Source organism: Moschus berezovskii, chromosome 11 (assembly GCF_049115385.1).
Source record: "Moschus berezovskii isolate FMDL1 chromosome 11, NW_MosBer_1.0, whole genome shotgun sequence".
In the NCBI taxonomy this organism is placed as follows: Eukaryota; Metazoa; Chordata; class Mammalia; order Artiodactyla; family Moschidae; genus Moschus; species Moschus berezovskii.
Window position 1 is genome coordinate 77,449,422 of NC_142470.1, and position 27,747 is coordinate 77,477,168.

Genomic DNA, 27,747 nt, shown 5'->3' on the forward strand with positions numbered 1-27,747 from the left:
ATGCATTTGGTAAAGAACCACCGAAGGTTTTGAAGAAATAAGGAATATACTGAGAATTGAACTTTTAAGATTTATCTTAATGGAAGTTGTAAAGAACATTGGGAGAAGAAACAAAGTTCACTATTCCTGAAATGCTTTTTTATGTGCCTGCACTGTACATTTTAATATTTCCCCCCTTGACTACCTTTTTCAGTGGTTTTTAGAACCACTGAATTTAAAAGGGCATTCATAATTCTTGCTCATAGTGTGAACTTTTAATGGTGGCTTGTATGACTTCATTTCTTGGGATTCAGCTATTGAAGCAAATCACCACGAAAACGTACAGCCTGAAATTGTACTAAATCAGGCAAAACTTCTGATTTCACGTTCCCCAGCTAAAATCTCACATTAAATATTTTAGCCTGGCTTTTATAACGAAGTTTGAAAAGCAGATTTTAAGACTTCAATGTTAATGTTCAAAACATAAAAACAAAACAAAAACAACTTGCCTAGCTTTTCTGATTTTAAAATTCATAAATATCAAGCCAAGATTTTTAGGCCTATCTTTTGAGAGGCTAACTATGGTATGGATGAGGGCAGGGAGCTAAGCAGCAGCCATAGCAGGTGACTAGGTATCTATATCAACCTGTAGTTTGACCTGGACCTTTGTCATCTTGCTTTCTTTTTTGAGATTATCATCTCCAGACAACTATTTATCAGAAAAAGTGCTTTTCAAGGTTGCCAAACCTAATGGAAGTATAACTTACTTGCCTTTTGCAGGTTGAAAGAGAAAAAAATCAGTATTTTGAGGTACTGATTCAAGCAGTATTTTATTAAAAAAATAAAATAAAAACAAACCACAAGCACTTCCAAGCTCACTTGAATGTATCACTCTTTGTCCAAATTTTGCATTTAATGACATAATGTTGGCAGCTTGAAAATGGCCACGATTGAAATATTTATATCATGGAAATCGGCACAAATGCTACCTTCACCCTCACCCAATTGTTAAATATTTAGCAATACACCACTGTTCATATATTTTTAATTCTAATCTTTTGGCTGCTACTTGATGCTAATCAAGTTGTTTTTTTTGTTTTTTGTTTTCTTTTGGCTGTGAGATGTAGCATGTGGGATCTTAGTTCCCTGACCCATATCAGACCTGCACTCCCTGCAGTGGAAGTGTGGAGTCTTAACCACTGGACTGACAAGGATATCCCCATTTTCAAGTTTTTTTTTGCAACATTTGACACTGTTGCTCATTCACACTTAAACTTACCCTCGTTGGCTTCCATTATACTATACTTTCCCTAGACCCTTTTACTGAAAACCAATGCTGATGACTAGTTTCTTTTATATCTTGCCATAAGCATAAATACAATAGGTCTAAAACTAGAAAAGAATTAACTGATACAGTTCAAAAAATAAAATCTAATGATGCAAAGCAGAAAGAATACATCCAAAATTTCCAACACTTTCAGTCATCTGAAAGGACAGTCTGACTGATAGAGGAATCTGCTTCCAAAATGGCTTACTCATATGTATATTGAGTCTGATTTCCTTGCCATATGGGTCTCTCCATAGGACTGTTTAAAAGTAATTATGATACAGCAGCTGACTTCCCATACAGCTAATTGGCCAAGAACCCAAGATGGAAGCCATGTTTTTTATGACCTTGATTCAAAAGTCACACTCCATTTCCATAATATCCTCTTGGTTACACAAACCAACCAAATTCAGTACTGAAGGAGGACTCTACAAGGGCACAAATACTGGAAGGCCAGGCTCATTTGGGGGCCATCTTGGAGGCTAGCTATAACAGACTGATCCTTAAAAATTGCTGAAGCTTTTTAATGGCCAAGTACGTAGCTGGCCATGTGTAGTAAAGAATGTGTTAAATAGCAATTTATTACATAGCAATGGATAACTAATACAATCTCCTTTAATCGTAAGATAATGATGTGTCCAAATGCCTTGCTACAGGGTATCTCATGGATTAGAAGCATCAGGATCACCTCAGAGCCTGTTAGAAATTAGAAAGCCTCAGTCTCCATCCTGGATATGCTGAAGAAAAATCTGTATTTTAACAAGATCCCCAGATGATCAGTAGGTACTTTCAAGTCTGAATAGCACTGTCCTATGAAATCCTTCAGTTATCTAAAGATTTAATTACTTGCTTTTTAAACTTTTATTCCAAATAAAAATCGGAGCTTTCTGTTACCACTTGGGTTATAGAAAACTACAAAAGAACAACACTCCTAGATTAACATGAAAAAACCAAAATAATCTACAAAACCATAATTTTTTATGAGCCTAAGAATTTAGGCTGCAAGAAGAATTGATTTTGAGGTGTGACAGGTCCTGTGAGGAGGGATGAAACATAAGAGCTGTTTCACTTTTGGTAAAGCATGGAAAAAGTGGCAGTCACAATAAAAAGTAAGAAAACAAAATACTCAAGGGGACCTAAGGAAGACACCCTTGGAGATGGAGATTAGATGTGTCGATCTGACTATGGTCTATGGTTGGAGCAAAGATATCAGGCAAAGCTCATTCACGCTCCAGGCCCTGAGTGAGTATAAGGTAAGATCACGGGGTCCCTCTGCGAGAGGCACTAAACCTGCCTAAACCCTGGACAAAGCAAATAAGAAGCAAAAGCTGTCTGCCACTGAGAGAGAGACAAAATACCCTCCCTCACCCCAGTCACCACCAAAATACAGCTGCTGTTGGAAGAAAAGTACAAAACCCAGTTATCCTCACACTTCACTGATACTAGGCAATGCAGTATACATCACGTAGAGAAGGACAGGAAATTAGCTCATGCCCAAATGCTCCAAAGATACAAAGCAGAGATCTGCTGCCACTGGGAAACGGTCACTCACTTGTACCCAGAACTTCCCACTGGTAACATTTACTTAGCATGATGGGAGTGGACAAGAAACTGGCCTGAATGCTGGAATAGTGTTGTTCAAAAGGAATTTATACAATGACAAAGTATCCTATAAAGGTGGAGCAGAAAAGCTAAGAAAAATCACCTGACACTCCAGGCCTCACACTAAGGACAAAGTATCAGCAGTCTCTCCACAGGAATGTAAAGACTATGGTATATCAAAGGTAATTATGACAACCACAAAACCCAAACCCAACTCAACTGTTAACTAGATTGATCAATACCTGTCCCTACTAACAAAACCTGATAGAAGCAGAGGCATATCTATTTCTTGATAGAAATATTCTTTACTTCAGTTTCTACCATTTTTTAACAAGCATGTCTGACATTTAATGCAAAATTATGTGACACACAAAAGCAGGAAACAAAACAATTAACAAAACCAGACCCCAAGATGTCCCAAATATTGAAATGATCACAGACACTGTGACTATGATTACTTTAACAGACCTAGTGGGTAATTTTTAGCAGAAAGATGGAGACTACTTTTTAAAGGAAAATGAAAATACTTTAAAAAAAAATGAAGATGATTTTATTAGGCTGATCAGTAGAATGGATACAAGAAAGAATAAAACTGTACAAAGATCAATAGAAATTATCCAAACGAAAACAAAGAAAAAAGAGTAGGAAGAGGGTCAGAGCAATCAAGAGGTGAGACAACAGCAAATGGTCTAATATATTTTCATTTGGAGCCCAGAAGTAGGTGGTGAATCACAAGAAATATTTGAAGAGATACTGAGGAAATAAATTTCTAAGTTTAATGAATGACAAGATCCAAGAATGTCAGAAAAACCAAGGCAGGATAAAAATAAAGAAAAACACACTTAGGCACATCATAGTCAAACTGCTAAAAAGTAGTGAGAAAGATAAAAATCTTGAAGACAGTAAGAAAAAAAAAACCTACAAACAGAAGAACAAAGATAAGAATAGCAACAGACTTCTAATCAAACTATGCTACCCAGAAGACAAGAGAATAATGTCTTTAAAGTATTTAAATAGAAAACAAATAATGTAATGATAGATTTAAATCCAACCGTATCAATTACACTAATGTAAATGATCCACATTCCAATTATAAGGCAGACACTGTTATACTGAATAATAAGAATATATAAATACAGCAACAAGAACATTACAGAAACTAAGAACAGAAAGTTGGGACATTAAAAAAACTAATTAATTATAACCGAACCACTTTTTTGTACACCTGAAACTAACACAACATTGTAAATTAACTATACTTCAATTTTTAAAAGTTAAAGAAAAAGAAAATAACAAACTCCTAATTTATACCTTATTTGTACCTTTAGTAGACTGAACATAATTCTGCTAGATTTATATCAATACTGAAAAAATTTAAAAACATCTGAGATGAAAGCAAATGGTGAATAAAATTAAGTTCAAGCTGAAGTAATCTGACTTGACTATTTTTTGTTTTCCTTTGACTTTCTCATATTTTAAGATCTCCATGCTATTTTCCCCCACCTCCCTAAATATAGCAACATTCATAAACACTGACCTTGCCATGGCTTCTTTCCACTTTCTGAAAACATTTATTCAGGGACAGATTGTGTCGAACAGAATTCTTCCATCCAGTTGGTGCAGTTGCAAAATACGGGAAGCGGTTCAGAATCCAGCTATAAATTTCTTTGACTGGCAAACACTTATTTGGAGAGTGTTCAATAGCCATATAAATGAGAAGACTAAAGGAGTATGGGGGCTTTGAAGTTGCTGATTTTTTTTCTTGGTTCTGATAACACGATGGTCCAAAGGATGGCACATCATCTCCTTCTATGTCATACAACGGACTAACAATTGGAAGACCTTCGCTTCCAAAGCTGAAGTTTGTTAGGAGATTAGTACTTTCGTGAAGCCAGTTCAAGTTTGTGAGTTCATCATCTGCTGACTCATTGTCCACTAGAGTGGCCTTTGGCCTGGCAGCATCAACCGCTTCAGGCAAGCTTCCCATTTTGTAAATCTGGCTTAATCCTGCAACCTTTTCAGCTCCTGGAGTTTCAGCTCTCTTTTCTGGAGTCATTCCAATTACTGGACCCATTTACTCTTACAGTTCTGCAACAAAAGAAACAATTATCAACCAATGTTATACTTAAGATTCATAAGCACATGGAAAAAGGAAACACAAATTTAAAAATCCCCAAATCAGAGAAATTTTACAAGCAACATCCCATATAATATTTAAGTATAATATTTGTATAACAAATACTAAAGGTTAAAATACAAGGAACAGAATTTATTTCATGTATTTGAAATGGCTATAAATAAAATGCCCCACTATAACACAATATGTACAGGTGATATTAATAAAGCTGAATGTATTCTGAATACTTATTACAGTCCCTAGCCCATAGTAACTGCCTGATAAGTAATGTGTGCTATTACTAAAAATGAATAGATGACGTCTTTGAATTATAAAATTCTATAATCTATTCATCTATAATTTCACTATAATTACAGTGAAATTAACAGTCATACATATGGCTCAAAATAGATAATAATCAAATTTTAAATAAGCTTGGACAGTAATTCCAAAGAAACTTCTTTCCTCAAATATGATTATAATACTATAAAGAAATAATTGCTAATATTTTTATAGTATATCATACTAAAAAGATAACATTTCTTAATCACTAAATTCATTACTAGCAAAATCATATTTACTACAGATTTATTATTGTAAATTCCAGTATTTTTAACTCTTCCTTCCATATACTATCTCATCAAGTACTGACTGTGAAAGATTGACATTCTTAGTAAAGTTTGAGGTTTACTAAGATTGACATTCTTAGTAAAGTTAGAGGTTTCTCTAAGAATTATGAAAACTGGTCAATGTTGGATATAAAACAATCTGGATTCTTGTAGCTATTAGATGTAGTCTCAGAATACCCAGTAGCATCAATCAGCTAATATTTGGGGTGTAAGCCATTGTACTAAATACTACATATTGTATCTCAAATGACTATCAATTAAAATGCATAAACTATTACACTATTACTTAGTTCTACATATGGTCCTTTCCCCCCCACTGTGAATCCCGTGATAAGAGTCTCTTACTTTTGTACTCCTAATACATCATAACAAAACATTGGGCATAAGGAGGCACTCAAATTATAATTTCAAACTGAAATGAAATTATAAGCAACAAATACCAAGTGCTGTGTTACCTGCTTTTAAAAGTTACTTTATTTTTGAAACAAACCATTAATGCTAGGAAATATCTCCACTAGTTACAATCAGAAAACTGAAAATCACTGTTATGGAAGCCAAGTAAGTAAACTGCCTAATGTTCTAAAGCTAATAAAAAGTGAAGCCAAAATTACAAACTAGGCTGAGTTCAAGATTCAAGCTTTTTTGTCCATTCGAATACACTCAATTTCTTAAGGAACGTTCATTTTTTTTTTTTCAAATCAAGAGTTTTTATTGTCTCTTTAAAATATCACAATTGAGTCCATAGAACCATCTGCTATCTTGTTGTTTCTGCAGCAGGATCACTGAGATCTTATTCATCAGCCTGCTGAACTGTTCCTTTTTCAGAAACATAGATACCATCCAAAAATTTTCTGATATCCTTGTTTTTAACTGTGGTGGCTTGCTGAATCAAAGCAGCTGAATTTGACACAAGTTCAATGTCATTTCCTTCAAGAATCAACTCATCTTTCTGGGCTTGAGATACTGAACAAGCAACCCCTGGCCTCATTCGAACCCTGCGTATGTATTTTTCACCCCAAAAATTTTGGATTTCCACGACAGAACCATTCTCCAGAATAACAACGTTGATGGGGAAGTGGGCATACACCGACCTCATCTTGTAACGGAAGCCCAGTGTAACACCCTTGATCATATTCTGTACCTGACTACAGATTGTGTGAACAGTGGCCAGTTCCTTTCTGTTTCCCCACCATTTGTCAACACGGAGCCTCTTCTTTTTCTTTCCAAGGAGACTGAGTTCTACATTGATGTGATTAAAGTCCCTCCGTAGGGTGCCTCTGGGGCCCTTCACAATAACTGTCCATCCCTTCAAGGTAATGTCGACATTTTCTGGGATGTCGACAGTCTGATTGCTGAGAATGGTCTTCATTCTCGCAGTAGACGCGGCAAAGAGCAGAACATTCATTTTTAGCAACACTACTTAAAACAGATACTGTTGACAGTCTCATCAGAAACTAATTCAAATGGTTGCAAATACGTTATCCTCTGAATCACAAGTTTAGAATGAAATCCCATTACTTTAAGATGCAAGACAATACTATGGAAGCAAATGTGCCAAAGATTACATAAAGCATTACTTGCTTGCTTACTTTGCCTCAGTTGTGTTCAACTCTTTGCCAGCCAGGACTGTAGCCCGCCAGGCTCCTCTGTCCATGGGATTCTCCAGGCAAGAATACTGGAGTGGGTTGCCATTTCCTTCTCCAGGGGATCTTCCCCACCCAGGAATTGAACCTGTATCTCTTATGTCTCCTGCATTGGCAGGTCGGTTCTTTACCACTAGCGCCACATATAGTCAAGCAAAGTTAAAAAATCAAGTTGAAAGACTGACATCCTCTCAGTAAGGTTTCAGCTGTCGCTGTATTTTCAAGGAAAGAAAAAAAGCTGTTTTTAAACTATCCTTGACGAGTACTTTAGAACACCAAGTCCACCAAAATAAATAGGCAAATAACCTTTCCTTACAAATAAGTATATAAATAACAAATATATGTATTAGAAAACATTCAACTTCACTGATTATTAAAAAATGCAAAACAAAACAAAAATGTGACATTAAGTATGATAGTACACTTAGCATAGTGTCTGATAAACACATTATATGTATAATTAGTAACATTATACAAGTTTTGTTGCCTAATGTCAGTGGTTTCATGCTAATGCTCAGTTGCTCACTTTTTGCAAACTTGTGGACTGTAGTCCACCAGGCTCCTCTCTGTCCATGGGATTTTCAGGCAAGAATACTGGAGCGGGTTGCCACTTCCTTCTCCAGAGGATTTTTCCCGACCCAGCGATCAAACCTGCGTCTCCTGCATTGGCAAGTGGATTCTTTACCACTGGGCCACCTGGGAAGCCCTATCACCAGTTTAAAAAATTTGTAATATACAATTTTGGGCAAGGACCTGGAGCCATTTTGAAAAACAAGATGGCAACATGCACCAAGAATCATTAAAAATATCATATTCTTTGATTCAATGCTTCCACTTATGAGTCACTCCAGTGAAATAATCCTAAATCAGAGAAAATATTATCTCCTTATCTTTTACACACACACACAAACACACACACAGATGTTTATCTAGGAATTATGAAAAAGAGGAAAACTATAAAGTTTATATATTTTATTATAGAGAAATAGCTAAGTAAAAGAAAGCACATGTATTTAATCTAATATTTCAGTTCAGTTCAGTTCAGTCGCTCAGTTGTGTCCAACTCTGCGACCCCATGAACCACAGCACGCCAGGCCTCCCTGTCCATCATCAACTCCCAGAGTTCACTCAAACTCATATTTAGTAGTCATTAAAAATGAAGATTGTGAAGTAAAATTTGAAGATTGTGAAGTAAACAAAAAAGCTTACTAAAAATTGGCCCCAAAAAAGTAGGAAACATATAAGAAGCTAACAGTGGTTTATATAATAACTTGGTAATTTTTTTCTTTGTTATCAATATCAAAAGGTCGTGTTAGATTATTTTTCGTTGTATTTCCATTTCACACAAAACAAAATCACGAAACAGTCACAGACTGATCAAAAGCCTCTAGTCAAAACCAGAAGCTATCTCTCATATTAGTACAGTTTACTTTGTTACTAAGCTTTTCTGTAACACAAATTAGCTCACTGGTATGTAGAGCAAAGATTTTAGTACAATGTGAAAGTAACATAGGTTTGTACATGATTTTTCGCAGCCTATGTCTTTACACTACTAAGTAATAAAAGCTAAACCTGAAATAAGCTAACATAGTGGAAAGCAGTAAGCTGCTGATAATACAGCACTGTACACAACTCTCATTCAACCCATTTTCCTCCTCTTGGCACAGCTTGGTCACATGCATTTTCTAGGAAATTCTTAATGAGATCTCCTCTCCAGATCTTTATGCTTTTACTGTCTCCATAACCCTGTAGCTTCAACCTTTCCTTACATACCCTTCAGTCAGGCTATCTTCGTCTTTTTTTTTTAAAAAAAAAAACCTCAGGTTGACTGTAATATTTCTTTACTTGTAAGAGATTTAATGTATCTTTTAAAATATTCTAGCATTCTTATTAAGATTTACTTCTGTTAGTGTTCTGGTTACAAAGCTTTGCAAGTTTTGGGTGTGACCCATCTCATCTGTGCACAATTTCAGTGTTTTCAGAAATACATAATATGTAATACTGCAACAGAAGGTCTATGTATTTTACAACAAAATCAAGAAAACTTTTAGCTTTAAGTTTTTATGAAACTACTTATTAAAATGAACTGAAAATATTCAGTAGCAGATAATAATATGCATGGAAGTTTGATTCAAAAAGCAGAATAAGTACAGAAATAAAAGGAAATCTGGACTAGTGATGTAATACTTCCTTGTAGTAATCTTTTAAGTACAATACTTCAATCAACCAAATATAATTGTTACACTAATAAATGTCACTCAAAATAGGCAGTTAAGCCCAGAAGATGTGGGACTGGAAAAATATATCCCAGGCTTCCCTGGTGGTTCAGGGAAAGAGTGGTTAACAGTCCGCATGCCAGTGCAGGAGACAGGAGTTTGATCCCTGATCTGGGAGGATCCCACATGTCACATAGCAACTTAAGCCCGTGTGCCAAAACTACTGAGCCTGTGCTCTCGAGTCTTGGAGCTGCCAACTACTGAGCCCATGTGCTGCAGCTACTGAAGCCTGAATGCCCTACAGCCCATGCTCAGCAACAAGAGAAGCCTCTGAAATGAGAAGCCTGCCTGCACATCACACTAGAGTAGACCCTGCTTGCCAAAACTAGAGAAACCCTGCGTGCAGCAATGAAGACGCCGCACAGCCAAAAAGAAAAAAAGAAAAATGTATCCTAATTTATTAGGTGTGTAACTAACATAACTCAAATAATGAATACATTCACTATAAACCGATTTCTAAAACCAAGACACTGCTACAAAAAAAAAAAGGAAGTAAATGTACAAGACAATTTAGCAAATTACATATTTGTGACTCTAAATCTACACTTCAGCAAATTTTAAAGTGTAGAGTTCAAATAATCCCAGTATTATTTGAGCCCCTGCCTTGAGTTTCACTGTGTAACGATCATGGCAGAATCTTGAAAAGAGGGCTCAGCATTAAAATGCACCGTATTTTTTTCACAACTATGCCACTCATGTATCTCTAAGGGTGTCTAACAGAGAACTGCATGTCTGCATATCGTGTTTAATGATACAGTGATACTCAACCTCAGGGCAAGAAAAATAAGATTTCATATTGAAATTCTTAGATCACATCTCAAAATGATAGAGGAGAGAACTTTTGCTTAGGTTTGTATTATTAATAATACTTGTCTGAGAGGAAATGCTTGACAGAGAATAAATAAGGGAAACCGAGGAAGTGAATTTTCAGAGTTACAAGTTGCTGAATTAAAGGTATTAAGAGATTACACTGAGAGCTTTTTTTTTTGGCCTAAAATAACTAAGAAACCTCCTAAACATACACTGCTGTTTAAAACCACACAGATTTTATGACTTAATCTGTTCACATTTTAATTGATTGTATCAAAGACAAAGTGAATGAAAAATTTGTCTTTATAGTTAGAATCCTTGATTATTATATTACTTAGCCCTCTAAGTTTTTCACACATCTTACAAAACTGAGTTGTACTAAAGCTTGTTTTCCCTTTCACCAAATTCATTAACATTACTGCAGCAGTAATTCATTCGTTTTTTTACAGAAAACTTACATTCTACTTTATGAATATACCACAATTTATTACACTCTTTAGACATTTATTTATGTTTATGTTCTGGGCTATTACAAGTAGTATCACTATGGACATCTTTGTTTATATCCCTTGTAACACAACTGTAAACAAGTTTTCTGAAATTCTAAAAGCACGATACATGTGAAGCAGCAGAGTTACTGGGTCAGAGTATTTTTTCCTTCAACTTTAACTGCTAATGACAGATTACTACCAGGAATGTACAAGTATACTGTTTGCTCCATGAACTCATCAAAAAAATTTTTTTTGCCAACCTGATGACTGTGAAATTTTATCTCCTTGTGGTATAATTTGCATCTCTCATATTATTAATGGAGCTGAATATCTCTTCATGTACAAAAGAAACCTAGAAGGCAAACGTATATATATATATAATTTTTTGTGTGTGTGCCATTTAGACTTCCTTTTCTACTGTCTACTGAAGCCATTTGTATTGTTTGGATACTAATTTTATATGTAATACAAATATCTTTCCCTATTTAGATGGCTTGTCTTTTTATTAGTTGTCTATTAATGAAAAAGTTCTCAACTTTAATAGGGTGAATTAACCCTTTTCTTTATATAGTTACTATAGTTTGTTTCTCATTTAAGAACTTCTTCTGTTACAAAATTCATAGAAGTTCTATCCCATACTGTCTTCCATATGTATTATAGCTTTTACTTTCATATTTAAGTTTTCAATTCAGCCCCAAAATGCATGGAAGTATTTTTTTAAATTCAATTTAATCTTTTACATATGAATACACAATTGCTCCAGCATCATTTACTAAAAATTTTGTCCTTTCTGTTGGGAGAACCAATCCATTATCGGCTCTTAGCACTCTAAACATTCTCACCAGGTATGCCAAGAATGAAAGACCTTTATGTGGCCCATTTCTCAGGATTGTGTTTGTCACACGCAAAATTGAGGAATGACTTAACACTTTCTAGACAAAGGGCAGCAAGAGTTCCATTAACATTTCCTTTTTCATATGTAAGCTATTTAAAAGAATATATCTTAATTTCCATGGGATTTTTTTTTTTTTCTTAGTGATTTCTAACTTTAATGATTTATATCATACTCTGGTGGCTCAGAGGTTAAAGCGTCTGCCTCCAATGCGGGAGACCTGGGTTCGATCCCTGGGTCGGGAAGATCCCCTGGAGAAGGAAACGGTAACCCACTCCAGTATTCTTGCCTGGAGAATCCCATGGACGGAAAAGCCTGGTAGGCTACAGCCCACGGGGTCGCATAGAGTCGGACACAACTGAGCGATGGAACGGAACGGAACCCTCTGAAATTTGTTGAAACTTGCTTGATGGTCCAGTAGGTGTTGATTTTCATGATGATTCAGCTGATGTTTCTACAGTGATTGGATGCAACATATGTCCATTGGATCAAACTTGTTAACTACATTGTTTAAGTTTTCTATATTCCAGATTTTTTTGTGTGGAGGGGGGCTGCTCTCTTCACCAATTAATGAGGAAGATACATTACAATCTCCCACTACACTGGTGAAATTTGTCAATTTTTCCTGTTGGTTCTATTAATATATGTTTTATCTGTGGTTTTGATTATTAGTTGCATACAAATTTAAAACTTCTATATATTCATGGAGAAGTGAAACATACTACTGTTTATCAATTCTTTTATCTCTAGTAATTCTACTTGTCTTAACAGTCTATTTCAAATGATATCCCAGTTTTCATTCCATTAATATTTGCCTGGAGAAGGCAATGGCAGCCCACTCCAGAACTCTTGCCTGGAAAATGCCATGGATGGAGGAGCCTGGTGGGCTACAGTCCATGGGGTCGCTACTAGTCGGACAAGACTGAGCAACTTCACTTTCACTTTTCACTTTCACACATTGGAGAAGGAAACGGCAACCCACTCCAGTGTTCTTGCCTGAAGAATCCCAGGGACGGGGGAACCTGGTGGGCTGCCGTCTATGGAGTCACACAGAGCGGACATGACTGAAGCAACTTAGCAGCAGCAGCAGCAATATTTGCCTGGTATATCTTTTTCCATCATTTTACCTACAACATATTTTCCTTTTGTTTCTTTGTTGTTTAGTCGCTAAGTCATTTCCGACTCTTTGCAACCCCACGGACTGTAGCCCACCAGGCTCCTTTGTCCATGGGACTCTCCAGGGCAAGAATACTGGAGTGGGTTGGCATTTCCTTCTTCATTGTTTCTTTATAGTCTGCACTAAATCCCATATAGCTAAACATTTTAAAATATAAGGCACTGATATAATTGGATTTACTTGTATCATCTTATTTGTTATTGCACTCTGTTTCCTTCTCTCTTATCTTGCTTGCCTTCTTTGGGATTATTCTTTTCTGGTTCCACCTTTTCATCTTCTACTAGTTTGGAAGTTATGTATTTCTATTACTTAAGTGTTACTTAAAAATGTTTACCACACATACTTATCAAAATACAAAGTTACTTTTAATCTTCTCCTCAATAATAAAAAGATCTTTTGAATACTAGTTCAAATCTTCTCCTCCCAGTTTATAAAATAACTGGCATTTAGTAAATAACTAAAATAACTGATATTTTAGTTCTAGCTTTTTTCTAACCCCATAAGACACTATTGTTTATACAAGTTTTGAAAATTAAGTTACACTTTATTGACAGAAACTTACCACTGTCCTTTGACCATCATTCCTTCCTGAATCTCAGACTTTCAATGACCATTTTCCTTCTATTTTAAATGATGGAGGAGCCTGGTAGGCTGCAGTCCATGGGGTCGATAAGGGTCGGACATGCCTGAGCGACTTCACTTTCACTTTTCACTTTCACACATTGGAGAAGGAAATGGCAACCCACTCCAGTGTTCTTGCCTGGAGAATCCCAGGGGCGGGGGAGCCTGGTGGGCTTCCGTCTATGGGGTCACACAGAGTCGGACACGACTGAAGTGACTTAGCAGCAGCAGCAGCAGCAGTAGCAGCAGGGAGGTGGGGGAGGGACAGCATGAGAGTTTGGAGTCAGCAGACACAAATGATTACATACAGAATGGATAAACAAGGTCCTATTGTATGGCACAGGCAACTATATTCTATATCCTGTGATAAACCATAATGGAAAAGAATATGAAAAAGAATTAACATATATGTACACCTGAATCGTCTAGTCAAGGCTATGGTTTTTCCAGTGGTCATGTATGGATGTGAGAGTTGGACTGTGAAGAAAGCTGATCACCGAAGAATCGATGCTTTTGAACTGTGCTGTTGGAGAAGACTCTTGAGAGTCCCTTGGACTGCAAGGAGATCCAACCAGTCCATTCTAAAGGAGATCAATCCTGGGTGTCCACTGGAAGGACTGATGCTAAAGCTGAAACTGCAATACTTTGGCCACCTCATGCGACGAGTTGACTCACTGGAAAAGACTCCGATGCTGGGAAAGGTTGGGGGCGGGAGGAGAAGGGGACGACAGAGAATGAGATGGCTGGATGGCATCAGCGACTCTGTGGACATGAGTTTGAGTGAACTCCGGGAGTTGGTGATGGACAGGGAGGCCTGGCGTGCTGTGATTCATGGGGTCGCGGAGAGTCGGACACGACTGAGCAACTGAACTGAACTGAACACCTGAATCACTTTGCTAAAAAGCAGAAATTAACACTGAATCAATCATACTTCAATCTTTAAAAAAAAGGCGGTCTGCTAGTGAACTTTCAAATTTCTCTGAGCATGTCTTTATTTTGCCCTTGTTCTCAAAAGTTTTTTTTGTTTTTTTTTTTCTGCTAGCTATAGAATTCTGGGTTGAATTAGAGGACTTCAATGGCAACCCACTCCAGTATTCTTGCCTGGAGAATCCATGAACAGAGGAGCCTGGCAGGCTACAATCCATGGGGTCACAAAGAGTTGGAAATAACTGAGGGACTAACACTTTCACTTCGGTTTCAGAGTAGGTCAGTTTCTAGATTTATTTTCACTGAGTTTATTATTTTCATGGTCTCTGTTTCCATTATTGCTATTGAAAACTGATAAATCCTTTCAAAGTGCTCCATGTTTTCTCTTAAATATTTCCCCTTTACTAACCTTTTATAATTTTCATTTTCTTGTCTCTCTGGATTTCTCAGGTTTATCTTTCATTATATCATTTTTTTCTCCAATGGGGTTTATTTGCTTTTATCTATCCCTTGCATTCTAATTTCAGTTGCTATATAAATTTCCATTTCTAGAACTTCTGATTCTTTTACAAAATGTTTGCTCTTTTCCACACTGAACATATTAAATATACTTCTTTTATATTTTACATCTGATAACCCCAACATGATCTAACTGTAGTTCTGATTCTACAGATTCTCTTATATTGTGCCCTATTTCTTTAGATGGTTTGTAAACTTTTATTTTAAGCATCTCATTTTTCATTAAAACTTTACCAACAGGAATTATTTCATGATTATGATTTGTGCTACTTTCTGTCAGGCCCCTGGGAGTAGCAACAATCCAGGATCAGTTAAAATTCTTAGCTTGCAGTCTAATGTGAATTCAGGCTGCAAACAAGTGTGAGGGCTGGTTTGTGGTAACAAATTTTCAGTAGAGATTTATTTTTCCTGTTCACAGCAATATTCTAGAAAGATAACTTTCTTTGTTGGGAAAGAATTTCTGGATCACTCTTTATACCTATGTATGGTAAAGCGCTATTATCAGGGAAGACCTAAATGTTTTTACTTTGGCTGGCTCTGGGTTTTGATTCATGATCCCTGAGCCCCCACAAGGCCATGAAAACAGAAGCTCACTTGATTTGGTAAATACCTTCAAGGCAATAGCCAGCTTCAGTACTCAGCGTACCTCACTGGGTTTCCAATTAACGTTCGGTTTAAATAGTCTTTACTTTTGTGCCTGAGCACTGATGCATTTGATCCAGCATTTTAGGTTGTTTTCAGCAGAAAGGCTGGTCCAGGTACTTAGTTCGCCATATCGCTGGAAACAGATGTTTACATTAGTCTCTGACGGCAATATCTCTGAAGTATATTATCCTTTGTTTCAGAGCACTGGTTCTTAAGTTTCTTCTGCTTCCCTACATTTGAGAACTTTGACTTACTGTCACTAAGAGTTGCCTGTAATGACAGTGATTGCCAGCTGCTAGTAGGTAGAAGACAGTTCCCTGGAGGTGAAAAGCAGTAATTAAAAGTCATGTGGATATTTTTTGTTCAAGAAGGTGCTTAGTCTCATCCCCTTTAAAAATCATACTTTTTAAATATAGGAAAAATATTTTAACCCCTTAACTACGATTCAGGCTGGGGGCCCCTGATCCTCGCTGGGGCCCCCACTTGCATGTCTTGACTCAGTCTACCTTTGTGTCTTTTCCGCTAATGACTCTCATAGTTGAGGCAGATCTAGAAACCTTAGGAGTCAAAGGGAAAATGTGCTTTCAAGTGGAAGGTGAGGTTTAAGTCCCACTTCAATGTTTGTATTGTTTCCATGGCAGCAGGTCACAGAACACCAAAGCGAACAGGGGCCAAGAGATACACTCCAACCCTTTCATTTTACTGTGGAAGAAACAGCCTCAGAGCCAGTGATTTTGCCAAAACCGTTTCCTGTGAGGCAGTGCATCCAGGACAACACCTGAGTTTTCTGAAGCCCACTCTCTCCATCTCAACCCCGCTCCACTTTCCTCTCACCTCTTCATCCAAGTACCAGGCTGTTTGGCACCTAGTAAAAACACTCATGGCCTTCCCAACTCCACTTATGTTTGTATATCTCCTAGTTGCATATATGAAGGGCTTCTCCAGTGGCTCAGCGGTAAAGAATCTGCCTGCAATGCAGGAGCCGCAGAAGATGCGGGTTCGATCCCTGGGTTGGGAGACCCCCTGGAGGAGGGCATGACGACCCACTCCAGTATTTTTGCCTGGAGAATGCCATGGACAGAGGAGCCTGGTGGGCTATAGTCCATAGGGTCGCAAAGAGTCGGACACAATTGAAGTGACTTAACACATACATGATTTAGGCTATTGTAAACAAAGACTTGGCAAAGAATAATACTTACAGGGATTGTTCAAGTATATTGGACTATTTGTCACTTTCTCAGTATTTCTCAATTAGTATGTGCCATGGATAAACTCTGGGGGACACAAGTTTTAAAAATTTTCATTTTGTGTTTTCATTTCAGAAGCAATATGAAGGAAAAAAATCAGACTTAAAAATAAACTTACTTCAGAAACTAAAGTCAGTGATTCTAAAAATGGAATCTGTAATTATTTTCTTTAAAAGAGATCCATGTATTATTCCAGTTACAAACACTGCTTCACACTGAAAGGTCTCACATTTGCTATGTTTGAGTTACTGGATTAATCTTAGTTCTATTTCCTAGTTCTCAGTTGTACTGTAGTCACTGTACCTGATTATACAGGTATATGATCCCTTATTTAAAATCCTTGAGGGCAGATATATTTCAGAATTTATAGAGTATTTTGGATTTTAGAAAAGGACTACGATGTATATGTGATATGTTACACAACGTGTCATTGAGGTCTGAGACAGGACCCCATAAGAAAGATGTTAATATTTCTGCAGAAAAATGTACATTCACACTAAGAAGGGAGTAAATAAAGGCCATCAACAGTCTTCTATCAGTTCAGATTATGTTTTACCACTCAATGGGTTAAAAGAAAATTTGGCTTTCAGAACATTCTATTAAAAACGTGGAAATACAATTATAGAAGCATTATCTGCTATAGACTGGAAAGCCAGCTAAGTTTCATTAGAATTTCATACAGATTTGGTAAGGGCAAAGAGTCCACCTTAAGGTACATGAATTTAGTGCATATACTTTGCAAGTTTTTTCCCAACTACTTAAGAGACCTTTTTTGTCTACTTATAGTTTAACAGTTGAGGATACAGAATAAATAATCTCCTGTTAAGCAAGAAATAGACTATAATATGAACTCTAAAATGCCAGAAATATCTAAATGCATATAGGAAATTTAAATATATTCCAAAGATAACATATTAGCTATATTGGATTATGAGTATAATATCTTTACATAAAGTAATATGATAAAAGAGAGAAAGAAAAGTATAAAAGTTATACTATTCAGAATGATCTCTCCTGGTCCTTCAAGAAGAAACCTTTTATTCCTACTACACTCATGGCTCCATTGTCATAGTTGTTAGTTATATTGTAAAATAGTGTACAACTATAAAATGAAAGGCTTCTTCCTTGAGAAAGGAATATATGTATGTAATACCAGAAAATACTGAATAGAAACGTGAGGAGGAAGTACATTTGAAGTTAAAATTGTGAAAGATAAGACAATTTCATATTATAAAGTCATAAAATAGAAATCATTATTATTAATGTTAGAATCTGGTGGCAGTGAAGCAGAGGGTTTAAGAGGAAGCATGAGTTGTGAAGAGATACTCCTGGGTTCAAATTTCAGCTCTGCTACTCAACAGACTAAAAGACCTATCAATGTAGAATTCTAACAGTATCTACTTTCATAAGACTGTCAGGACAAACTAAATAAGAATATAAAGGACTTAGAACAGAGGTAGAGAGTAAGGACACAATGAATACTAGCTGATAATTATTATTACTATTATTAATTTTTAAACTATTATTAGCTTTCTTTCTAAAGCAGTATATATATATATATATATTTATGTATATAAATGTTGTATCTCTCAAATTAAAAAATAGAGTATAAAATCCATAACAATATTTTATGTTTTAAAGTTTAGAAATTTTTAAAAAAGTTCTAGCGTTAAGGATGGGCCTCCTTTTAAACTAATGACACCCTCTGATATGGCACAAATTAGGACTTCTCAGAAGAGTGCTGCAATAACAGTTTCATCATTTTCTTTATGATGTGACTTTCACTTCCTTTTACTGTTTCCATGAACTTTATGTTATGTCAATCTTTTACCAATCATGCCACATGACAGAATCTTTCTTCAAATCTTTCTAGTTTAATAATCTAAAAGAATTTAAACCATATACAAACTTTCAGAACTTTTAAAAGTTGATTGCTATTAATAGCCCCTGAAGAGTTTAAGTTCCTTTAACAACTCTGCCTAATGCTAACATTCTAATACACAATAAAATATTAAAAAACAGCTACACTACCCATGAAATAAAGTATGCTAAGCTTTCACTAGTAATGACATTCTCAATAATAAAAAGATATAGTGGCAATATAATGCTATAATCAAAACAGGACAAGAATATAAATATGTATATGTTGTTGTTTAGTCGGTAAGTTATGTCCAACTCTTGTGGTCCCATGGACCATAGCCCGTCAGGCTCCTCTGTCCATGGGATTTCCTAGGCAAGAATACTGGAGTGGACTGCCATTTCCTTCTTCAGGTATCTTCCTGACCCAGGGATCAAACCTTTGTCTTCGGCATTGGCAGGTGGATTCTTTATTACTGAGCCACCAGGGAAGCCCCATCTACATACATAGTTTTATTTATATCCAACTAGTTCAGAATCTCGGAGAAGGCAATGGCAAGCCACTCCAGTACTGCTGCTGCTGCTGTTAAGTCACTTCAGTCATGTCCGACTCTGTGTGACCCCATAGACGGAAGCCCACCAGGCTACCCCTTCCCTGGGATTCTCCAGGCAAGAACACTGGAGTGGGTTGCCTAGAAAATCCCATGGATGGAGGAGCCTGGTAGGCTGCAGTCTGTGGGGTCGCTGAGGGTCGGACATGACTGAGCGACTTCACTTTCACTTTTCACTTTCACACATTGGAGAAGGAAATAGCAACCCACTCCAGTGTTCTTGCCTGGAAAATCCCAGGGACGGGGGAGCCTGGTGGGCTTCCGTCTATGGGGTCACACAGAGTCGGACACGACTGAAGTGACTTAGCAGCAGCAGCAGTTCAGAATCTACTATCCTGAATCTACAGAATTCTCACCAAGTTATAAAATAATTTCTTTCAAGATATTACTATATTGTAAGTTTCTGGATAATATCTATAGTACCTTAAAAATATGGACTCACGTATATAAAATTAAACAACCCCAAAAATCAGGCCCTCAGTCCAGCAATTCCTATGAACACAAAAGCTTTTTAGTGTATACCTTAGTAAAATAAGTCCACAGCAAATAAGGAATTCAGTCAGTTCAGTTCAGTTCAGTTGCTCAGTCGTGTCCGACTCTCCGCGACCCCATGATCACAGCATGCCAGGCCTCCCTGTCCATCACCAACTCCCGGAGTTCATTCAAACTCATGTCCATAGAGTCAGTGATGCCATCCAGCCATCTCATTCTCTGTCATCCCCTTCTCCTCCCGCCCCCAACCTTTCCCAGCATCAGAGTCTTTTCCAGTGAGTCAACTCGTCGCATGAGGTGGCCAAAGTATTGCAGTTTCAGCTTTAGCATCAGTCCCTCTAATGAACACCCAGAATTGATCTCCTTTAGAATGGACTGGTTGGATCTCCTTGCAGTACAAGGGACTCTCAAGAGTCATCTCCAGCACTACAGTTGCAATTAATTCAGTTCTATAAATGTGTTTAATACTTTTTAAAAGTCCTTTACAAATTATTCTAGAGTTTCATGTTACATTTTTCAATTTTAATTTTTTATCTTACCTATATTATAGTTCTTAGAACCCTGTATCTGTAAGTTGTGAGAAAATTTTTTAATTGTTGTAAATTTATACTTAATTCATTATATCATATAATAATTGTTTTTAGGAAATGAAGAGTAGCATTGAAAAGAGACATCAAAAAATAGCTAATTTTTGATGTGTGTTTATTTGTGTCAGTTGTTCAGCATGTCTGACTCTTTGTGACTCCATGTACTATGCCAGGCTCCTCTGTCCATGGAATTCTCCAGACAAGATTATTGAAGTAGGTAGTCATTCGCTTCTCCAGGGGATCTTCCTGACCCAGGCATCGAACCTGGGTCTCCTGCATTGCAGGCAGATTCTTTACCATCTGAACCACCAGGAAGCAAATTTATTACAACTTATTTTTTTCTTACACCCCTGAACATCATTGAATATTTCTTTCCTCATTATACAGAAAGGATAAATGAGAGAAATCATTTTGCTGTTTCTAAAAAACTTTTACTACACTGGAGTAAAAAGGAACCATGCCATCTGTTATGTTCTACTAGAACTGGAAAGAAGTTAAAACCAACTCTTGAGAGGCCCTGAAGAAGGCTTCTAGTCAGTCCCATGCTTAAAGCAAGGGGTGGATAATCTCAAGCTATATGGTGGCATCTGAACTACAAATAAAGTTGTTTCTCACCATTTGTACCCTACTAGTCTAGCTTTCTATTTAAAATCAGTCTCACTATAAATACTTTAAACATCTAAATTCCTAAAACTTGTGACAAATGAGTATGATATTTGGTTATATTTAATTTTGTACCCATACAATATCTAATTATGTCTTTTTACATGATCTTAAGACATTTGGAAACATTTCTATTGACTTGTCATTTAACCTCTCACCAAGAACTTATTGTTATCAGTAAATTAAACAATTTTAGAAGTGTCAAAAGAGCGATCAGAGAGTGGGCCCCTTCTCAGACTGTGGCTTTTCCATCCAATCACCTTAAAGTAACCAATATAAAACATCATCTGACAGGTTACGGCAACCCTAGCAAGGGGAAACAAGCTGTCATTCACTTAGCTCAGATGGCTAAACAATGCTTTCCACAGAAAATATCTATCACAGAGTTAAGGCATAACACAGAAATCCAATATGTTTATGAATTTTATCAGAATTGCCTGGGAGTTACTTCAGTTACTTACTGTGATTTAAGCTTGGTCTCTGATTAAGATATGCTATATAATAAAAGGAATTTCCATTCAATTTCCCCCTCCTTTCCTCATCTTCATCTCCTTAGGAATAAACCATTTTTATTAATTAATTATAAAATGGACCACTACTCAAGACTGGAAGCCATAGTACTACATTTACTAGATTGACTCAGCAATACAATAAGCTTACAACAAGCTCACCATTAAATATTTTAGCAGTTTACAGATACTATTTTCAAAATCTCAAGTTCATCATTTTTAAATCACAAAAACAATTTTCTTGCTAATTTACCACCCTGGTAGTAATAATACTGTAACATTTATTGAGCATATACTATTTGCAAGGCATTGTGTAACAAATACAATGCTAAAAACTTTAATATTATACTAGCTCACATTATCTGATAACTTTGGTAACTCTCAGGTAAGAAAAAAAAATAAGCCATATTGAAGGAACTCACAACCTTTCCCTACAACACACTCTTTGTTTTAAGGTTCTCTGTTATAAATATGGACAGGGAGGCCTGGCGTGCTGTGGTTCATGGAGTCGGACACAACTGAGCGACTAAACTGAAATGATCCTGTAAAATCCAATATTGAGAGTAGAGGGTAGATTCAAATCCCAAAAGGATGACTGCAAAAAGACGCATGTTTGATTATAATGCTACATGATGTCACATATCCAGGACAACTGAAGCATTTCGGCCTCTGAGGGACAAAACTGCCTCTTGGTCATAGATTTAGGTGACACAGCATGTGATCCATTGTCTCTAAACAAAAAATGTGTGCAGCTGCATTTTCCAGTCAAGAAAGGGAAAGGGAGGGGAGGACACAGAATACAAAAGGGTCAAAGATTTGTCTCACAGGGTAACTGTTTTTCAAACAGGGATTAAAAAAAAAAGAAAATTGAATGAGGGAAAAACCTTTGACCAACTCATGCTAAATGGCAGAAAACACTAAAATCAGGGAGGGGAGGGGGAACTGTTGTGGTAATCTTCCACCGAATCCACTTATCTCCTAAATCAATTTGCCCAGATACATTGTGTAAACCATGATTCAAATGCCATTTCTAAATGAATAATTTTGTGCTATTTGTACACAGAGTTTCCAAACACACTGTTGCAGCATTTATCTTTAAAAACTTAAATTTAAAAACAGGTCTCAGTTGTTCATTTCTTTCTTGGTGATGTTAAAATGAAGCAATAGCTTTATAAGTTAAAAAAAAAAAAAAAAAGGTATTTGCTTCTAACCAGTAAAGAAACCTGATATTCTCTGTATAAAGACCAGATTACCCTTTTTTTAAATGAACCCTAGCATATAACCCACCTTTCACACAGAGAAACACTGGTTTCAAAAAATAGTTCCACAATAGATCTAAGTTGAGTGAAAATTTTCTCTGTTGAGAAAAATAGGTATTTCTAATAAATGCTTTTTTAAAGGCTTCCCTGGTGGCTCAGATGGTAAAGAATCTGCCTGCAATGCAGGAGGCCCGGGTTTGATCTCTCAGTTGGGAAAATCCCTGGGAGAAGGGAAGGCTACCCACTCCAGAATTCTTGCCTGGAGAATTCCATGGACAGTTGGAGCCTGGTGGGTCTGTGAGTCCCAGTCCATGGGGTTGAAAAGAATCAGACAAGGTGATGACAAAATAATGTGTAATTTCTATTAGTACCTAAAACACAGCATGAGTTTATCTTACATGTTATGAAACATGATAGAAAAAAAAGCACTACTAGATTTTGGTGTAAATCTAGCTTAGAAGACCCATCTTCTCAACCTTTGGGATGACGATCAATGTCATGTCTGAACAAAAGTGCATTAGAAGCTGAAAAAAAACAGTACAGAAAAGTAAACAAAACACAAATGGAAGGAAATACCTTTACCATGTAGAATGAGAAGTAATATCACCATATTGTAACCAGGAAGCCAACCAGCACTTCAGTTTTTCGATAGCACTGTAACTGTACTTGAAAAGCTATTTTGAAAGGAACAAAGTTTCAGAAACCTAAGAAAATCAACAGATCAAATGTCCTAAAGTAAAAAGATAAATTTGGTTGGCATGGGAATACAAACAGGTGGTATTCTTTGTCACCAAAATTTATTTATGGGTAATATGGTTTTCAGTGCTTTGAATATAAGCCATAATTAGTCAGCCATGCAGTAAGTATACAGTAAATTAAATTGTTCCACTGAAAATAAGCGACTTTTAAAAGCACATTCATGATCAAAATAAATTTAATAAAGGCAAACAGTGACATCTTACATTACTAATGTCCCCATAACAAATTTGGAAAGCAAAATTAGGACTTAAGACTGTATATGGCTGATTTAATATACTGATTTTTTATGTAATTCTAAAAACAATACAGGGGCTCCCCTGGTGGTTCAGTGGTAAAGAATTTGCCTACCAGTGCAGGAGACACAGGTTCAATCCCTGATCCGGGAAGATCCCACACACACACAACTAAGCTCGTGTACCACAACTATCTTAGCCTGTCCTCGAGTGCTGGGAGCCTCGACTACTGAGCCCACACACAGTAAGTAACTACTGGAGCTCGGGCTCCCCAGAGCCTGTGCTCCACAACAAGAGAAGCCACTGCAGTAAGAAGCCTGCACGCCACACTAGAGAGTAGCCCCTGTTCGCCACAACTAAAGAAAAGTCCATGCAGCATCGGAGACCCAGCACAGTTAAAAATAAATAAATAAAAACAAACACCCCCACAAAAGTAATATTCAGTTAACATAAAATTAAGTCCTCTTTAAAATAGGACTAAACTAACCTTATATGAACACTTACTGAAGTCAGATATATTTATGCGAAATTATTAAAGATATATGTTATTAAATAGAATATCTGCTTTCTCCTACAACGTCTGGATTGTTTACCCTCCCCTACGACTATTCAGTCAAAACCCGAATATTTATGGCCTCATTTAATGACAATTCCTCCATGTAATTCCCACCTGAACTTCTCTTAGGGATTTTCAGTCTCTCTTACAATGTTCTAAATATGTTTATATGTTCTCTTTTTACAGTAGTTATTTGTGTAAACAGCGCAAAAGAAACAATCAACATGAAATCCCTTTATAAACACTGAAATTCTATATTATAAAGTAAATAAAAAACTAATAAAACCCAGAAGAGACTAGGAAATAAAGAGCTCAACACACCTAAGCAGAATACTTCAAGCAAGTACAACTTGGTTCTAACTTGCTGCCAACTAGACAAGAAACACAAAGATAAAATTATACTTAAATTATACTGCAATGATAATATTACGTTAGATACTATGTTCCACTATGCTCTGTGATCTTTTCACTTCCTAAATTTCACTTCTCTACTTAAGAAATTTTATCACAAAAGAAAACTTTAAGACATCAATTATTTTAATTCCATGTGAACAATACACTATTTTGAAGTTGCAATTAAAGGAAGCCTACTATTAATCCATTTGTATAAAGAACTACCAAAGGAAAAGTCTGACTAAATAGGGAAAATGAGTTATTAAAGGTACTGACACAGCATTAATAAACCTCCATTATGACTATAAAACCCACCTCACTCAACCCCATTCCTTGGGGAAAGTTCTTACTCTGTGTTTCCACAGCACTAGAATCTATGTCTAGAAGCGCATGTCTCATACTGCAATCATTTACTTAGATGCATCTGATTCTTGGTATTTAACCCAATTTTTGTTCCATAATTTAAGACTGGTTCTAGGTGTATCACTGTATGGTAGCCTAAATGTAGCTGAGCTTTTAAATACTGGAAAAAGTTAAAGCATTAAAAGTCGAACACTTGTATATGTGCAACAGAAAGGCAAGCCCATGACCCTTTCACAATTTCCCAGAGGTTAAAGCGTCTGCTTCCAATGCGGGAGACCCGGGTTCGATCCCTGGGTCGGGAAGATCCCCTGGAGAAGGAAATGGTAACCCACTCCAGTATTCTTGCCTGGAGAATCCCATGGACGGAGAAGCCTGGTAGGCTACAGTCCACGGGGTCGCAAAGAGTCGGACACGACTGAGCGACTGAACGGAACAGAAAGGTTCTCTTAATTACAAAGAAATAATCAGCGCAAAACAGCAGGTTCAGAATTGTGTGACATGTACCTACAATCAGTGGACAGTATTAAGTGACAATAATTTCAGAAGAAATGAAAGTTTTTTGTTAAGATTTGAGGGGAAAAAGACATGCGCACTCCCCAAATTAAATTAGGAAAAGGATTTTGAGAAGATGGTAAGTTTGGTGGTAACAAATTTTGATTCCTTGAAAATCTTCATATAAAAACAGAGTTAGCAACTAGAGAGCAAACCCCAAACCGACGGGTAATACTGATATCTACAAAACTATGTTTAACAAAGTCTCCCCACCAACCCCAAAATACAAAGGACTTAAACAAATCACCAACAGTCCACAGTCTTACTTTCTATCAGTGTCTAGGTGAGAGAAGACAGAGGGAAGCAATGAGGGACTTGAGAACAAAATGACAAAATAGCCAATATTTGCTGAAAACTACTGACAGACAGTTTGTACTGAACGAAAGCTGAAACTATTTCAAAAGCAGGTAAATGCAAGAAGAGTACAGTAAGGCTATAGTTCCTATGAGCATGGAACAATCTAGTCCCTTTGAGCATTCAAAACTTGACATTTGGGGCTCTCTTCTTAGACAAACTCTAAGCTTAATAGGAAGTACTAGGAATGGCAACAAAAATGAAGCAGGATAGAGAAAAAAGAGAGTCCAGACAGAATACCAGAGTAGAACAGAACCGGAAAATCTCAGAAAGCCATTCACCATTTTTAAAATCATGAACAACAACAAAAAACAGGACTGTGAAGGTAAAGGAACTATCACAAGCAAGCCCTCCTCCTAGAAGTTCAAGAAAACTAGTTTCACGTAAAGAAATGATGAAAAGTATTGAGGAAGAATATCACGCAAAGTTACAATAAGAGAAACAGAAAAATAGTTAAATTCAGAAGCAGGGGGAAACAGGGACCATGGGTAAAAGTTTCCATCACAGAAGATGAATATGTTCAATACTAGAGATATGCTGTACAACAGAGTTCCTATAGTTAACAATACTGTATTGTACACTTAAAATTTTAAGAGGGTAGATCTCATGTTACATGTTCTTACTACAATACAAATACAAAAATGAGCTTAAAAAATTACATAAGACATGAAAAAAAAACCATATATCTGAATTAGAAAAGCTCAGAAATAAAATAACAGAGCTCAAGAAAGAATCTGAAATAAAAGAGGGGAAAAAAAAACCTGTTTCAAAAAAGAAGACCTAAGCTAAAGAAATATGAGAAAAAATAAACATACAAAGCCTTAAGAGAAACAGAGGATGAAAAGGAAGAAAAGTTAATCAGAAAGAAAGAGGAAGCAGGCTACCCACACTGTATAAGAATACATAGTTGGGAAACTTAAGTGATTTTCAGAAAAGCTAGAATATTGGTTACTTTTTGAAGAAAGGAAGTTATGTTTTGGAATAGGAATGTAAAAGGGCATCTAAAGTAGCGGGCAAAATTCTATTCCTTAACATGAAAGATGGTTACATAAGGGTTGGCCTTAGAATAATTCACTAAGCTACACATTTCTTGGGTGGTTTCTGGCATCTACATTTTAACAGTAAAAAGCATTAAAAATTTTAGAAAATAAAAAACTATCAGTTCAGTTCAGTTGCTCAGGTGTATCTCTTTGCGACTCCATAGACTGCAGCATGCCAGGCTTCCCTGTCCATCACCATCTCCCAGAGCTTGCTTAAACTCATGTCCATCGAGTCAGTGATGCCATCCAACCATCTCATCCTCTGTCATCCCCTTCTCCTCCCGCCTTCAATCTTTCCCAGCATCAGGGTCTTTTCCAATGAGGCAGTTCTTCACGTCAGGTGGCCGAAGTACTGGAGTTTCAGCTTCAGCATCAGTCTTTCCAATGAATATTCAGGACTGATTTCATTTAGGATGGACTAGTTGGATCTCCCTGGTGTCCAAGGGACTCTAAAGAGTCTTCTCCAACACCACAGTTCAAAAGCATCAATTCTTCGGTGCTCAGGTTTCTTTATGGTCCAACTCTCACATCCATACATGACTACTAGAAAAACCATAGCTTTGACTAGATGGACCTTTGTCAGCAAAGTGATGTCTCTGCTTTTTTAACATGCTGTCT

General features: G+C 36.6%; 1 protein-coding gene and 1 pseudogene across 2 annotated transcripts in view; both read right to left on the bottom strand.

Annotated features, from left to right (window-relative positions):
- Window positions 1-27,747, bottom strand: part of FOXN2 (forkhead box N2) — a 59,485-nt gene that overhangs the window by 22,324 nt on the left and 9,414 nt on the right. For both annotated transcript variants that reach the window (XM_055399545.2, XM_055399543.2), the window contains exon 2: window positions 4,446-4,996. In XM_055399545.2, coding sequence (XP_055255520.1) covers window positions 4,446-4,982 — 537 coding nt within the window. In that variant the 5' untranslated portion in view covers window positions 4,983-4,996. The remainder of the gene's footprint in view (window positions 1-4,445; window positions 4,997-27,747) is intronic.
- Window positions 6,429-7,071, bottom strand: LOC129539185 (large ribosomal subunit protein uL6 pseudogene; annotated as a pseudogene).